At 47.6% G+C, this 16,624-nt stretch overlaps 1 protein-coding gene across 6 annotated transcripts in view; it reads right to left on the bottom strand.

Annotated features, from left to right (window-relative positions):
• Positions 1–339: 339 nt before the first annotated feature.
• The window catches only part of Plekha7 (pleckstrin homology domain containing A7), a 215,618-nt gene continuing 199,333 nt past the window's right edge, over positions 340–16,624 (bottom strand). For all 6 annotated transcript variants that reach the window (XM_058576952.1, XM_046438058.1, XM_058576955.1 and 3 more), the window contains 9 exons: positions 13,646–13,834; positions 13,432–13,549; positions 12,323–12,426; positions 11,670–11,870; positions 8,841–8,999; positions 5,926–6,059; positions 5,025–5,167; positions 3,677–3,787; positions 340–1,801 (listed from right to left, as the gene is read on the bottom strand). In XM_058576952.1, coding sequence (XP_058432935.1) covers positions 3,687–3,787; positions 5,025–5,167; positions 5,926–6,059; positions 8,841–8,999; positions 11,670–11,870; positions 12,323–12,426; positions 13,432–13,549; positions 13,646–13,834 — 1,149 coding nt within the window. In that variant the 3' untranslated portion in view covers positions 340–1,801; positions 3,677–3,686. The remainder of the gene's footprint in view (positions 1,802–3,676; positions 3,788–5,024; positions 5,168–5,925; positions 6,060–8,840; positions 9,000–11,669; positions 11,871–12,322; positions 12,427–13,431; positions 13,550–13,645; positions 13,835–16,624) is intronic.

The raw sequence follows: 16,624 nt of genomic DNA, 5'->3' as shown, positions 1-16,624 counted from the left end.
AGGGGGCCTGTGGTGTCCCCTATGCTATCTCAGATTGGATTGCAGTCTGCCTGCCAAATCAGCCCCACACGGGAGTCCACAGCCTGGCGGCTCGTAGGCTGGGTGAGGTGGGGGCCACCGGAGCAGCTGCTAAGCCCAGCCAAGGACTGAGACGCCAATCCTCCTTTCCTGAGACTTCCAAAGCCAATCAAATGTCAAGGAACTGTCATCAGGAGAGGATTTTCATAGGTGAACATAAGCAGGGGTGAGAGCTAAGAAATGAGGACTTTCCCAAGAAATGGAAAAAAATCACCACCACCACTTGTGAGAGAACACAGCCAGCAAGAAACAGGAAACATATCAGATTAATATTTTAATCTGTACATCACATTTTTTTTTGCAAACCATCACACCTTTATTTAAATTAACTTCTTCTTGCAAAATAGTCATTTCATTTTTTTTCAACAAAATCTTATAAAGGCAAAAATAAAATTTTATTTTGGCAAATGTCATGAAGTTGATACTGGCAGCATATGGAGTTAGTTAAAAATAGATAGCAACTTCTAAATATATTCAAGATTTTTGTTTGTTTTTCTGAGCATAGTTAAATTTTGATCTAAAGTGTGGCTCCACCCAATGGAGGTTTTTGTGTCTGTTTTTTTCCTTTTAAACATCTTTTTCTATATAGAAGATATCATGATATAACTTAAATAAAGGATCATAAACACTGCACCTGGCTTGGTAGCCTCCCTGGGTCTGAAAGTCAAGTCCAAGTCCTGCCATGGTGGCCCCACTGGTGACAGGCCCATTGGAGATGGTGGAGAGCACATTGCTTGTTCTGTTGCTACCAGACCCAAGTCCTAGAGCAGCTGACCTGGGGCTCTCCAGGGCAGGCAGCCAATGTTCCCAACACAGCCTCCCTGAAGGGAAGCATTCAGTCAGGGATTTTCAGACAGATGTCACCTAGTGTGGAGCTTATTGCTACAATACAAAAAAGTTGATTCATCTTACCTTTTCTGTACCTCAAAATGAATGTGTACGTGTGTGCATGTATATATATTTTTTAATAAAGCAAATTGCTTTTCTTCTGAGAAGAGCCCTTTGCTAAGGGAGCCTCCTGGGCAGGTTGGAGAGGACAAAGCTCTTGATCACACTGTTGTCCCTAAACCAAAACCAAGGGCTAAGTTGTAGACTTGGGTTCCCCTTGCATACTGGTGGAGTTTCACCCAGAGCTGGTCATCAGGTCAGGTCAGGTCAAGTCAGGGATGGCTCATCTCTGCAGCCAAGGGGCCCTCTTTTCTCAGACAGCATGCCAACAAGATTAATGCTGGAATCCACTGGAAGCACATTGTCAATCCAACTTTCCCCTGAGTTCATCAGTAGTTGGACTGACCTCTTCTTGCCCTGCCTTTATCCCCACCACCCACACTTACTATCCCAACAGTACCTGAATCTATATGTGCAGCAACAAAATCCTGCATTCTCACCTTTCCAGCCACTCAGCCCTTGAGGTGAACATTATAAAATATATTCTGATTCTAAAATACAGTGTCAGTATTTTACAGTGTATATCAAAAGTGCTTTTTGTTGGTTGTAAAAAGGAGTCTGAATTGAAAAAGTAGTGTGTGTTAGGACTGAGCCCCACAGGGATTGTCCCATGGTTGGTGGACTGCTCCTTCTTCCAGCCAGAACCCTTGCTCAGCTGGGAGGGGTTTCCATGGGGGCAGAAAAGCCGATCTCCTGGGAGAAAGTTGATTCCACTGGGCCCCTGGCTCCAGGCTTTTCCTCTGCACAATGGGTCACGGTTCCATCACTGCCTGGGCTGGCAAAAAAAAAAAAAAAAAACATGAGATAATAAGAGGTTGTTGGGATCCCTCCTCATGTCTGGAAAGTAGGCAGTGGGCATGTCTGTGCACAGACGACAGAGAATGGCAGACAGGATTGACAGAGCAGCAGAGCACAGGGCTTAGGCAATGTGGCCGCTGCTGAGGGACCACTGGCTTCTAGGACTCTTTGGCTCTGCGCCTCACCCTGTCTCTGCTTCTAGGAAGTACATCAGACACATGCAGGTCCCTAAACTGGATCTCTGTGCAATAGAGCAAAGGACCTGGGCAAGACTCTGGGGTCCATTTATGGCCTTGCCCTTCATCATTGAATAATTCTGTATAACTCAGCCTCTGTGGGCTGTTTTTCTAATCTAAAAATAGAGGATCATGCCACCCTCCAAATGAGGCAGTGAGGGGAAGAAGAATATGGATGTATTATAAAAAGAGCATTCAAGGCCTAACACCCCAGAACCAGGGTGGGTGAAGCCTCTTTCCTATCTCTCTGCCTGTGTGGTATTATCCCTCTCAGATCTCTAGGAGGAAACCACACCCTACCATGCTCCTGGAAGGCCCCTAAAGCATTTACAAAGGACCCAGCTGAAGCTTCTCCCCAGGATTCCTAGTTCTGGGCTTCCTCACCACATCTGAGTGCCAGGCCCAAGAAGGCTGACCTCTTCCTTCCACCCTCAGGCAGACTTGGCCAGGGAACCAAAACCTAGGGAATGCCCAGCTGGAGGACCCCTGCCAAAAATCATATTTCCACCTGTGGCAACACAAGTAGTGTCCCTCACTTCCCTCTCTTCAGACATCTAGAGCTCCTGGGGTGGCCCAGACAAGTCCATGAGTGGTGATGGAGAACAAAGGCTCTGGACTACACCAAAGGGCTTCAAACCCTGAAACTTACAAGCTGCGACTCCTTGGACAAGTCCCTCAAGGTCTCTGAGCTTCGTTTTCTCATCTGTAAAATGGGGGTAAATATCTTCACAGGGTTGTTGTGTGGGTCAAAAGAGACGTTTAGCACAATGCCTGGCACATAGTGGGTACTCAACAAGGTTAACTATAACAAATATAAAGGAAAGAGAGGGGAATACTTTGAAAAATGACAGTGAGTGTCAGGGGAGGGACCAGTAAGACCTCTATCTGATCCTTCCCTGTCCAGGTGAGGCAAGAGGCTCTGCAGCAACTGGCACAGGACATGAGCCCACTCAAAACCTACCAGACGTGGGCCTCCTGGTTCCTGGTCCAGGGCTCATTCTCTACCCCATCTGCATCTCACCACGGGGAGGGTGCCAGACCTTCCTCCCAATCCCGACTGGCTGAGAGCCAATTGTATGTGGCTCTGGGCCTCTCTAAGTTGCTAAGTGACTAAAAAGGCAGTCCCAGTCCTTGCTCTGACATCAATGCTGTGTGACATGGAGTGCACCCAGCCTGCTTGTGCACTGGCCTATCTGGCCTTTTTCTAAGGAACTTGCAGTTCTTCAATTTCTTTGGTTAAAGCCTGAAAGGCCAAGATCTAACTCTTCTTTTTCCAACCCCCAAGGCTGGCAGCCATGGTCTGTGCTGGTCTTTGGGTTGTCAAGTTGTCCTGAGGAAGGAGAATAAGATGTGTGGAGTGAGATTTCAGGGAGGGAGTGACCCAGGTTGCGGTCTCTATAGTATGGGGGCTACCGAGGACAGAGTACCTAAAAAGCATCAATTCTCCAACGTGCCTACTCTCCAGGCGGGTCCCTCCAGCGGCCACTGTGTCAACAGAAGGGAATATCAGCAGGAATCACTGCAATCAGCTCAGCAGGGTAAGGAGTTGGGGGCATGCTTAGCACTAGGAGAGGAGCAGGGAGCAGCGCAGGGGCACGTCAGGCAGGGGCTCTTACTTGGAAGGTGTTAGACAAAGGTGTAGTGGAGTCCGTTGCTTAAGGGGGAGTAAGGTGACATCGTCCTGGAGGACAAGGGGGCTTTAGGCGGGAGGAGGGCCAGCTGCTGCGCTAGACGGAGCACACATGAATTAAGTGATGTTTTAGACTCATATATTCCTGCAGCACCAGACACCCCCACTTGGCAGGATTGGGTGGCATGGGCCCTGCTGACCCCCACTAATGACCTGGGCCTGGGAGGATCCAATGCCTGTGGTTCCTAATAGGTCCTGAGACAGAAGAGGAAGCAAGAGCAAGGAAAAGTGCAGTTCATTACTGAGTTGGAGGTAAAAAAGGCCACCAACTGACCAAGGATGACGGAGCTGCAGTGCCCAGCTGCTGGTGGTAAGGGAGTTGAAGATGGCAGATCCAGAATTAGAGCAAGCACAGCAGAGAGGAGGGGCCTTGGGGTGAGGGTAGTCTCATGGGAAGGAGCTCAGAAGCTGCTGAGAGGAGCGCAAGGTCATTAGGAAGAGGGGTCTGGATGGTTGTCTCCTATGTCCTTAGCTGTAGAGCACCATGCTGACCACCTCTCAGCCCCCTCAGCATGTCTTTGAAGGGAGTGAGGATAGCAGGGATTTCAGGGACTCTACAGGGACAAAGAACAGTTTTTTGCTGAGACTATGAGCCCTCTCTTTGTCACGGGTCACTCCCATGGCCCCCTAAGGTCAAAGCAAAGCTCTACTTCCCACACCAGACTCCCCAGGGTGTCAGTCACCACAGGGCCCTGAAGGCCCCACCCTTCCATTACTAGATCCTATAGCCAGAGTTGGAAAACCTGTAGAGACTTGTGACATCACTTAAGGTTCTATGACCATCCCCACACCAGAAGGAGCACCCCTGGTCAGAGGCAGCACCTAGACACACAGAGGTCTCCCACACAGAGGGAAGACATGGGTGGAGGAAGGAGGTGGGAGTCCCCTTTACAAACACATGCACACACCCATGTGCCATGCAAACACACATGGTGATATTTCTTTCCATTTGGCTGTCAGAGTCTCACTTTCCAAGTTCTGCTTTCTGGCACAACATGCTCTGATGGGTAAACAGGGAAGAAGCACCAGAGGCTTTAATGCTCCTTCTTCATGAGGAAACAAACCTTAGCCCTGGCCCCTTGGCTCAGTAGCCTGACAAACCTGAAGTCGTACAGCAACACCCTCCCTCCAAGGACAGCACACCCTCTAGTCAGAGTTGGCTCTCAACTGCCAACTTCCACTGACTCCCTGGCTCTGGGACAGGCTGTGTTGGGCCCAAGCCCCAAGGAACAGCAGGTGGGAACTGGGTCTTAGAGGCTGGCATCAGGCCTTACCTGCCACCTGCTTACTGCGCTGGGAGGCCTCAGAGGCCAAGGCATAGGAGATGTTGATGATACGCTCCTGCTCTTGCAGCTGCGAGTCCAGGTCGGCCAGGCTGTTGCGGTCCTGGCCTGACGTCGGCTGCAGGTTGCACATGCTGCAGGGGGGCGGAAAGCAGATGATAGCCCCTCACCATCCTGGGCATCAGCTCAGGAGTGAAGGGTTTTCCTGATCTGGAGGTTCTCAACACTTGGAGAGCATCAGCTACAAACTGTGGACTTTCTCCCAAGACTTAAGAGTACATGCTTCTCCCCAGCAATCCAATGATTATAGGAGGGTCACAGGCGTTAAGTTAAGGGCTCCATCTGGAGGCGCCTGTTAAATTCAGACACAAAACGGCTAACCTAGCTCTGTGAGGGAAGCTCATATATGACAAGTTTCTAAAGCTATGGAGGCAGAGGAGCCAGAAAAGCCACTTCCTAGGGTTCCAGCCCAACATCCAGGATAGTGGGCAAAGCCTCTGGCACCCTCAGGACAAGGCTAGGGCCTGGTCTACAGGTCTGTGTGCGGAAGCAAGAGCCCAAATGATGGGAGGGCCATCACTAGAGCTAAGCTCCAACTGAGTCCACTTCAATTCCAAACTGGGCTCCATTTCTCACATTTTCTAGGATCACCAGGGACAGATTTGGGAGTGAGGGTTCCTGTTGTATTTTAGGACTTTCTAGTTGATTTAGGTGAGATTTCTCACTGATCTGAGGACCTGTCTGCCCCCTCCAATGAGTGGAGCTCACCTTAGACAGACATTGACAAAACATGCACCCCAGCCAACCTGGCCCTGGTCTCCTCACATATGAGATGTCATGTGGGGCCAATACTAGCGGGATATAAAGACTAGTAAGACAAGTAAGAGCTGACCTTGACCGGGCGAGGATGTTGCGAATCTTCTCAGCTTTCCGATACCGTGCCTGCAACTCCTCCAGGCTAGGTGGCTCTTCAGGATCCAGCTCCACATAACGCTCAGGGATAGAGACCTTCTCTGGTTTGGATAGCTGGGGAGAGGACCAGGAGGTAAGGTGGAAGGGAAGGCTAAGATGTTTTGGCTTGGGACCTGCTTTCCCCACTGTCCCACCATGAGGAAGTCCACAGAGATGAAGTAACTTGCTGAAATCATAAAATGAGTCAATTGTGGATCAGGATTTGAACCTGGTTTGACACCAAAGCCAGCTATACCAGACAATCACTTATGGTGGGGTTGATAACGTACCAACTTATCAACCTCCTCTAAGCTAAGGAAAGAGAAAGGCAAGGCCAAACGCCCATTGAAAGCTTTTAAGAGAAAAATGATAATCCTTAGGACTGCCCTCAAGGCCCTAGTGATCTGGCCCCTGTGACTTCTCCAGCCACACTGACCCAGCAGTTCCTTAAGGGCCACTCCAACAGTGGGGCCTTTCTTCCTGCTCTTCGCCTGACTGGGATGCTCCTCTTTTGCTTCACTGACTCTCATCCTTCAACCCCACCCCAATCCCTTCCCCAGTCCTTCTTCTAACCTCCATTACTCTCATTTTCTGTTTATCACTGTCTCTCACTGTCTAATGCAGGGACTGGCACTCAAGTAGTCCTTCATCAAATCCTCTTTGAATGGATGATGGGACAGATGGATGAATGGATGGATGGAGAGATGGATGTAAGAAAGTGATAGTGGTTTCTGTTCTACAAAAGTTCTTCTGATCTAGATAGGAGGCAGCTATACTGTATCTGCTGCTTTCCAGGAAGGAAATAGACCTACCCCCAACCCTCAAAGTATTTCATTCACCCAGTGACCAACTCAATTTGGTAAAATAATGCTCAGGATTAAGAACACTAAAGGCAAATTTTGCAGGCCCTTATTAAAATGGGGTTGATTGAAGCTCCCCTAAAACAAGTTAAATCTGATCCTAGGACAAATCTAATTTTAGATTTATGGAGGAAAAAGAAAATAAAAATGGAATATCATTGGTTCAGCACACTTAAAATGGAGTCAGGAGGCCACTGTTAATCAGATCTCAGATTTGTCTGCAACAGATCCTTTGAACTGAGCTGCAAACATGCCCACCTAGAGGTGAGCTTATCTTTGAAATACTATCGGCTGATGACATTCTGTACAACAGATCCCTCCCCACAAACTATCCAGACTCAGACTGTATCCAATCCCTTTCTTACAAGAAAAGCTTAATTTTTGTCAGCAACAATCATAATTCCTAACCCCCCTTGTGGTTTAATGCTACAAATGTAACCATCATTTTATAAAACCTCAGAACACACTTTCAAGAATGCTTGAATCTTGTTTTCCTGGACTGCAATTCTAATTAGCCCCAAAGTAGTTTTTTTTTGGTTCTCAACTTGGCTGATTTTATTCACGGCCAACAGATTTAAACTCATGTAGCCCTTGCATTTTGCTGAAAGATGGCAAGAAATAAGCTCTTCTCTGTTATTTCCAATGAGGACAGATCTAGAGGAAGGAAGTAGATTACATTGTAGCAGGAGGAATTTGGGTTAGAGATAAGGAAGGATTTTTTTTCCCTGGGCTGACCGGCAAATTAGGACGCTATAGTGCACATGTGTACTGCCAAGACAGCACGTGGAGGCTTCTTTGTGAATCTGAGAAAGTAAAGATCTTTGGTATTTCAGCAGCCAAAAAGAAAAGGTCAAGGGGCAGATGACCAAGTTTTGTTAACCCCTGAAGTCCCAGCTGACCCCCAGAACCCAGTAACTCCATAAGCACCTATTTGCCCACATAAAGCTCCTTTGTTCTCAAAGCCCCCATGAGTGCCTAACCAATCAAGTCAGGTAGATCCTACTGGCAAAATCAGCTTGTGAGTGGTCTGGCCATGCCTCTTAAAAATAGGAGGAAGGTACCTGGAGGCATAGCTCCCCTTTGGCACTCATTCTCAGACCAGACAAACCTGTGGGGGATGTTTATTAAAACCAAATCCATCCGTCATGTGGTGAGAACACTTCCCCTCATGCAGTTTCAGGGCAGGCCAAGTCTTTGTAAAAATGTTTTCTTGACATTTATGGGCCACGGTGATTCATTCAACAAAGTCTTCCTTCAGTAAATATTTACAGAGCACTTATTGGGTTCTGACATGGTGCTAAGGATACAAAGGTGAGTCAAGAAGTCACAGACACTGCCCTGGAGAGCTTACAGATGGCACAATACAGGCCACAGGAGACCATGAATGTCTAGAAGACCCAGACTGTCATCCCCTGCCCCTTTCTTTTCCCTGGGATGGAGGTGGTTACTTGCTTTCCTAGGCCTGCCCTGACATGATACACACATGCCACCAGAGGGCGACAGAGGAATTCAGACCAGAGCTATTAGGCACCATCTCCTCACTTTTATCCTGGCTGGAAATTTCAAGGTGATTTTCAAACCTGTCCCATGTTTTCCCCTCAGTCTGACAACACAAGTCAGCTGGCTGGACAGTTACAAGGTTAACTCTTGGTATTCCAGGGAACCTTTTCTAACAATAGCACCTACTGTCTCAACAAATGTACTGTGTGTCAGGCTTTCTGATCACTGCTAAACCTCCTAGGAATTATATTGAGTTGCTTAATCCCACTTTATTAATGAGGATTGAGAAGTTACTATTATGTTTGTCCCAAATTACATCAAACACCTAGGTTCCTTTTATTGCCTCAAGCTGCTATCCATTCATTCTCTTGGGCCAAAGTGAAGCCAAATCGTGTCTCCATTCAGGACATACCCTTGGTGGGAGGGTTGATCAGGATGGCAGTCCAAAGGCCATGCCTCCTTGTGGGGGGGACATGAAGGGAGCCCCTGCCCTCACCTCTCTGCTGATGTCCAAGTCATAGTCTTGAGGTTCCAGGTCCAACTCTGTGACAGGCAGGGCCTGCACTTTCAACCAGCCATTCTCCTCCTTGTCTTTTCTTTCCCCTTGCATGGCTCGTTCCAATAACTGTAGGTCAAAGTCCTGCTCTCGCTTCCACTGGCAACAGAATAAGAAGGTTAATTGCAGTCACTTCCTGACTGCTGAGAGACTTGCTGGTCCACTTTTGAATGAGTCCTTCAGGCATGGGGCCCTTGGGAAGATGGATCTGTGACCCATCAGGGAAAAGTATTGTGCTGTAACTCTGTATGTACTGGAGAACAAGGTCCTTGTTTCCTTCACATGGCCCATTTCACATTGCTGATTGCTCTCTGATCTGGGACCCCCAGAGTTCAAACATGCTTTCTGTGGGCAATATAAGTTTGTGATGGTCCCCAGGGATATTGAATGCTCCCAGGTCTGAGAGCAAGACCCCAAAGAGAACCTGGAACAGAGCTTCCGATGGTGGATTTGGCTTGTGTGCTGCCCCACAGGTGATAGGCCTTTTGGGTTCAGAAGCCTTATGTCCCAGGTTCAGAAACAATGAATAAAACAAGACTTTAGGGTCTTGCTAAGCAAGTAGAAATAACCAAAAGCCTATAAGGTATTCCCAACAGGATCCATTTGGGGTGGGGGATACTGTACCCACAGCAGGGCTGAGGAAGTCCAAGAAGGAACAGGTTGGACCCAGTGAAGCAGACAAACTGTGGTGTATGACAGTATTTGGAATAGGCACTTTCTTTAGACTAAATTAAGTGCCAAATCAAATGTAATAATTCCAAGGCTATTTCCTTGTAACAAGGAACTCTTCATAAAAGAGAAAATGTAATCCAACCATTTTAAGATCCAAGCACAACTGCTCAATTCTGTGGTGGTTCCCTGTTCACCCTGGGCCTGTGTCCTCACAGGCCTCTGACTGTTGAGCAGGTTGTTGAAAACAGAGCAGGCTCAAAGCCTCTCTTCTCTTGAGAATGAACAAAGAAGGTACTTACCCATCCCAGGTCATCTCCTCCTCCCAACCCACCCACCTCAGAGCCCTACGCAGTCATGGCCCTCAAGTTGTTCCAAACCCCAAACCCATAGCCATATCAGCACATTTCACCCATTCATGCACAAGCTCTCAGTACTGACTCCAAACTATGTCATCGCCCTTGGGTGATGGTTTTCCAATTACAGGATTAGGTAGCTAAAGTTCAGGGATGAATTATTTTAATGATTCAAAAAGAAAATGCACATTCTCTTACACGCTCACAAGTTCTCCAAATAGAGACAAGTCCTCATTTAAACCCAGCCTGATTGTTTCCACAAACAGGAAAAGTCCACTACACTCTAGAGAGTATCCTAGGGAAGAACCACGCCAATCCATTGTTATTAGGCAACACGTTTATTGGCGCTGATGCAGAGACTTACACAAGTCTTAAGAGAAAAATTACAAGGTATTCAACTTATGAGTTTTAGATAATCTCTACATTTGAGACATCAGGTTGTAAAAAGTCAGTATTAGCCCATATGACATTTGCTTATGAAGTTTAGAAGTTACTGGGTTTGCAGCTTTTAAAGGTTTGACTGTCCTGGGTCTTATCCCTTTGGTATCTGAGCTAATAGCTGCAGAGAGTCCCTCTGAATACATAGTTTATTTTGCTATCAATTCAAGTTATTAAATATCAGAAACACAAAAGGTTTTCCACAAGAAATTATGTGATAGAACTGAAAGAGTTAAAATCGAACAACCTCAGATTTGGTAGCACTTATTCAAACATACAATCTCTGAAGTCCATGTCTACTGTCCAGGTGTAAGGCATGGATTTTGATAAATTCATAATGCCCAGACCTCTGCCAATGACTGTGGTCCTCAGGCAGCAGGTTGGCTCAAGCTGTGGGGCAGCTTTAGAGTCAGTAGACCTGCACAAAGGAGGGCAACAGAAAGGTGAGTGACATCTGGGGGTGCTTGCTAAGCTAGGGAAACAACAGAGGCTATTACAAGCCTGGTAACAAAGAGCACAGGCCAGTTAGATAATGTTCTTTACAAATCAGAAGCTTCTGTAAACACAATCAGGCAGGATTAGAGAGGTAATGAGCGGTAACACTAAAAGCAAAAGAGCTTGTGCAATGAATTAGGGAAAGAACAGTCAGGCTAGAGGTCTAGGGAAACATGATTTCAAACAGAAAAGTTATATAAAATGTTTCCAAAAGAGACCTAAGGCGACTCTGGGCAGGATGCAGTGCCAGTGAGCACCACCAGGGGCAGCACCAATCCCCTGGCTCTCCTGGGCATGCTGAGGCCTCTCAGCACCACATGCTGCAGGAGACTACCGCCTTTGAGATTGTGGGCCACCAACCCTTGGGCAGCTGACTTCCTTTCCTCCAACATCTGTTTGGAAAATTGGGAGGCTGGTTGGTTCGCTTGCACTTCTCATCAAATCATATCGCCATCTTCCTCCTCAACTCCAAATTCCCAAGTCCTTAATTCAGCTGAAAGATCTGAATGCCTGCAAAAGCCTCTCTCGTGCTTAGCTTAGAAAACTGAAATGGATATTTTCTCACACTCCTGGAACTCTAATGTGGGATCCTCTTTCCTGCTCCAGTTCCAGGTCACCCTTTGACCAGCTCACGCATGTAGACAGGGTTGTGGACGAATAGCCCCATGGGATGTTCTCTCAACCATCTACGTTAGTGAACAGCCCACTCACTCATGGGTGTGTCGTGCTTGTGTTTGGGGAACTTGGAGAAGCTGTGCTCAGTTCGAGGGAAAGCTCTGCTCCCTGTCCCAGCCCCGCCTGCCTAACATACTGAGCCAAGATCTCCAGGGAGCGGCTGGTATAGGTAGCGGGATGAGGGCAGGCCCGCCCTTTCTCCTTGGCTCAGTGTCTTCTTGCGCTCCCGGACCAGGGCCTTCTGGTGCCGCTTCATGCGCTCAAGCTGCTCCTCTGCACTCATCTTGCCCCGCTGGTGGTCCCCTGAGTACAGGCGCTCCAAGGCACTCTTGGGTCTCTGAGGAGGAGGAAGTGAGAGACACAGAGCAGCTGGGCTGGGAACACAGAGGGCAGCAGCCCTTCTGAGTTCATTCCTTTTCTTAGTTTCTCACACTCTCTGGTTGGACTCCTCTTGGCTATGAGATCCACTCTCTCTAAGCATCATGATGTCCCTGGTCCTCACCACCTTTCTGGGCAGCACCCCATTCTGCACATGCAAACACTGAGGCCCAGGCCTGTCCAGTTGGACACATATGCAGCACACCAGGATGCACATTTCTTGGGCTCCCTCCCACAACCCTGCCAGACTGGAGATGAAAATGTAGGGTCCTCAGAAAATAGAGAGGCAGGGCTTTCTTGACAGGCAGTGGGTGACAGGGACCCTGAACTCACAAGGGGCTGAGGTCACCTCAGAGGCTATCCTTAGTGCTCATAGAATTGCTAGTCAATGTCCAGCTCAACATCACTCACAAGAAAAGTCACCTTGCTATTTTCAGCATTTAGACCCCTCCGGAGCGTGACATAGGGAGCGATGGTGGACGACTGCTGGAGCCTTGATGTGGACCCTGAGAGCCCTTTGTGAAGAAAGAGGAGTCAAGCATATTTGTGATGAGGCAGACAGTCGTTGGCCCTTCCCTAATTACCCCCACTCCCATGAGGGACCAAGAGGGCCCAGCCAACAACCCCCATTCAACTTTTCCTTCATTCTCCTTAGAGCAAGGCCCTAGATAGAGGACATGGGTCAGTCCAGAGGTGCCCTCTGTCCCCAACAAGGGACAGACTCCTTGCAGATCTATGAACCACTCTAGGCATCCCTTCCCTACAGGAGCCCTGGGCTGTGTGGGTAGAAGGTGCCAGTGCCCTCTACCCCCTGCCTCCTGCTGCATTCTCACGCATCCTGCACTACCCAACTCGGGATAAGGAGGGCAGAAAGAGGGGTTCCACCTGAGACAGTGTTTAAGAAAAGATTGAGTCTTAGGGTGGCACAAGAGGAGAAACCCCTCTGGAGGGCCTGAGTTAGCTTGCTGGTGGCAACAGCCCAGCACCCCAACCTGTAGGTCAGAGCCCTGGGACTGTCTTCTGACTCCCTCACCAATAGCTAACTGGCAAGTTATTTAACTCATCTCAGCCTTAGTTTCCCAAGTTCTAAAGTGGGAAGTAGCGATTCCCTCACAGCACTGAGTATGAGGTCTATATAAAGTACTTAAACAGTCTTGAGTTTTATAGTAATTGCTATTATCACTGTTTCCAGTGACAGATATAATAAAAGAGGAAGAGGGGCTGGGATTGTGGCTCAGTGATAGAGCATAGGGGAGGCACTGGGTTCAATCCCTAGTACCACATAAAAAACATTAAATAAACAAAATAAAGGTATTCTGTCCATCTATAACTAAAAATATTTTTAAAAAATAAAATAAAAGAGGAAGAGAATCGGGATATAAGTGAGAGGAAGGGAAACCAGGTCCTTCCTTTCATCAACCCAAGCCTTGGCCTAACGCTGCAGGCAGCTATGGGCTGAGGGGTGGAAGCAGTGTGTGGTGGGATTCCCCCAAAAGATTCTGTAGAGGGTCTTGCCTTACCTCTGCCTGGCAGTGTCTGGTACCTGCTCTCAGGTCCCTCAAGTCCCAGGGAGGGCTGAGTCATGTCCCCACTGAGGGTGGCCAGCTCGGGCTCACTAACGTATGACCGCAGCTCCACCTGTGAGCAGTGTAACACTGTCATACCTGCCCAGCATCACATCACCTTTCCTCTCCCCACTCTCAGTGGACAACCTCAGGGGTCCTTCTAGCTCACCCGTGAGTCCCCATTCACACACTGCCCCAGCTCCCGGTCTCGCTTCCTCTCATCCGACTGCCGCTTGAGGCCCCGCACAGAAGTGTGTCGGATGATAGTGGCCTCTCTTGGCAGAGGTGGCACAGCTGGAGGCTGGTCTTCTGGGCTGTATAGTTCAGGGAGTGGGGGTCTCGGAGGTGCCTCCTCTTCCTGGTTGGAAAAAGAACCAGAATCAGTGCCCAGTGGAACGGAGCTGGAGGGAGGACTGCTGAGTGGCAATGCCACACTGGTGACCTAGCGAGCTGAAACTTCAGAGACCAAACAGTGTGAACATTTCCTTTGGAGAAGCTGTGAAGAGGGGACGTGCCTCTGCTCCAACTTTATTCTTCCCTTTGACTCATATATTTTCTATTTTTCAAAGTGTTATCTGTATGTACTGTGTCCCCAAATCCAAGAAGTAGGCTCCTGGTTCTGTACTTGGCATTGTACCAAATTGTCCACTCCAGTTCTTTGGCATGCACCACAAGAAGGCAGGCTGCTAACTCTGTGTCATTTCTTTTTCTTTTTTAAAAAAAATATTTATTTAATTGTAGATGAACACACAGTATCTTTATTTATTTTTAATGTGGTGCTGGGGATTGAACCCAGTGCCTCACATGTGCTAGGCAAGCACTTTACCACTGATCTACAGCCTCAGCCCCACTCTGTGTCATTTCTAAGCTGATGACAGTACTCACCCTGCAGAACAAACACATTTTCCACCCCACTGTGCTTAGCCTTAGCTGGCCCACTGCTCCTGCACAGAATCTGGATCCTTCAACAGGGCAATGATCTGAGCAAGAACAGAGTCTACCACTTCTTCCCTTTCTCTCAGAAATGTGCATGGTTACAAACTATTTCCTCATTCCTGATTCCAGACACAAGAGTCAGTCATAGGATGAGCGACTCACTTCCCGCCCTGGGATGTTACAAATGTGACTGTTTTCCTTGAAACTCCTTGTTCACAGTGCTTTCTGAGGGTTGTGGCTCCTCTCCACATCTGCAGACTGGCCCCCAACTACCATGCACACCCACTAATGACCATCTCGCCTCCCTCTTCCTATATTCATCTTTTCTTAGCCTCATTTGGCTTTGTTTTTCAGATTTTTGCAGAGTTCAGGAAAGGGTTCAGTCCAAGCTTGCTTTGCAAAGATTTACCAGAATTCTTTTAAAGCAACACACTTCACTGATGTGTAGAAAGTAAACTATTTAAGATACCCACTAATTCTCTGAGAATCAGCAGTTTCCAACCTTGACAAGACATGGGGATCACCAATTTTTACAAAGCTCTTCAGGAAGATATGCACAAAACACTGACTGCCTATGATTGAAGAGTACAGAATATCTATAGAAACAGAGGGTGGGAGGGAGATGATTTATCATATATTTAGAAAATATATCTTTTGGTTTTACACTCTTTTGAGATTATCTAATTTAAAAATGACATTAAATTCAATAAAAGAAGCCAAATGAAAGTGAAAGACCTATAGCTATATGCAACGATGTGGATGAATCTCACAAATGATATTGTTGAAAAGATGCAAGATGAGGGGCTGGGGATGTGGCTCAAGCAGTAGCGCGCTCGCCTGGGATGTGTGCAGCCCAGGTTCGATCCTCAGCACCACATACAAAGATGTTGTGTCTGCCGATAACTAAAAAATAAATATTAAAAAATTCTCTCTCTAAAAAAAAAAAAAAGTTGCAAGATGAAAGGCAGTTCAGTGATACATACCAGCATAATTAAAGTGCTTAGGGATGAAAACACAGATGGTCAAACTAAAAGAAAAAAGCCAGGGAATATTATACATAAATTAGGATCATGCTTACTTCTGGCAGAAAGGGAGGGGCCTGGAACTGAAAGGGACCTACACGCCTAAAGACTCCTTGAAAGTTTGTGGGCAAAGTTCTATTTGTTGGTCCAGATGTTTTGTTTTGTTTTGTTGAGAATTTTAATATTTATTTTTTAGTTATCGGCGGACACAACATCTTTGTTTGTATGTGGTGCTGAGGATCGAACCCGGGCCGCACGCATGCCAGGCGAGCTCACTACCGCTTGAGCCACATCCCCAGCCCTGGTCCAGATGTTAGTATAACATGAGTGGTCCCTTCATTGTTGTTTAATTATATTTTCTTGTTCTATGTTATTTTCAGGATGTTAAAAATCAGATATGCAACGTAAGTGCTAACACTGGTAAGCCCACATGTATTACAACAAGGAGAAAAGACCCCCAGTGACCCTGATTCTCACCTGAGCAGAAACAGCCCTGCCCAGGAGCCATAGAGGACCAACTGTGAGAAGTCTCTGTGATCGTCTACTCAAGGGAAACTGAAGCTCAGAAAAAGGATGGACATACCCAAGGATACAGAGAGAGAACAAGGACCAGACTCCAGGCATCCGAGCTCCCAGGTTGTACCTTTCCCTCCTATTCCTCAACCCAGATGATGGGTACCCTGCTGTACATCAACAGCCATCTGCCTCAGACATCTCTGCTCTCTGTTTTGGTATTTTATGGTTGGTGCTCCAATCTGCTTCTTAGATCTAGGACTATGAAGGAGATCTCAAAATGGGAAAATTCACAGTGACTCTGAATGGGTCACAGGCCACAGAGGGATGCAGGTGAATGGTGAGGTCCAGGGAATGCCTGTGCTTTCCCAGCACTGTGTGTCAACCTAATCAGAAGCCCTGGGCACACATGGTTCCAGGCAAGGCTCCTGCAAACCTTTATTGGCAAAAACCAGGAGCCCCACATGCCAAGGTCCCTTCAGCTCTGGCTTCCCTGCCTTTGGGTCAGACCCCTTTTGTTCTCCACACAAGGCTGGCCTTGTTGTAGAGGTAGAAGTATCATGGCACCTGACCACATCTTCTATTTCTTTAAAATCTCCTGTGCTCCGAGATCTTGCCAAGAGCTTGGCTCCTCTCTATGCCAAGCAAGCCAAGGTGTTGGTGCAGGCTACCCCACA

The sequence above is a fragment of the Marmota monax genome, unplaced genomic scaffold (genome assembly GCF_021218885.2).
Source record: "Marmota monax isolate L192 unplaced genomic scaffold, Marmota_monax_Labrador192_F-V1.1 WCK01_AAM20220418_F8-fsc00061, whole genome shotgun sequence".
Classification (NCBI taxonomy): domain Eukaryota; kingdom Metazoa; phylum Chordata; class Mammalia; order Rodentia; family Sciuridae; genus Marmota; species Marmota monax.
This window is presented reverse-complemented; position numbering and strand designations above follow the sequence as displayed.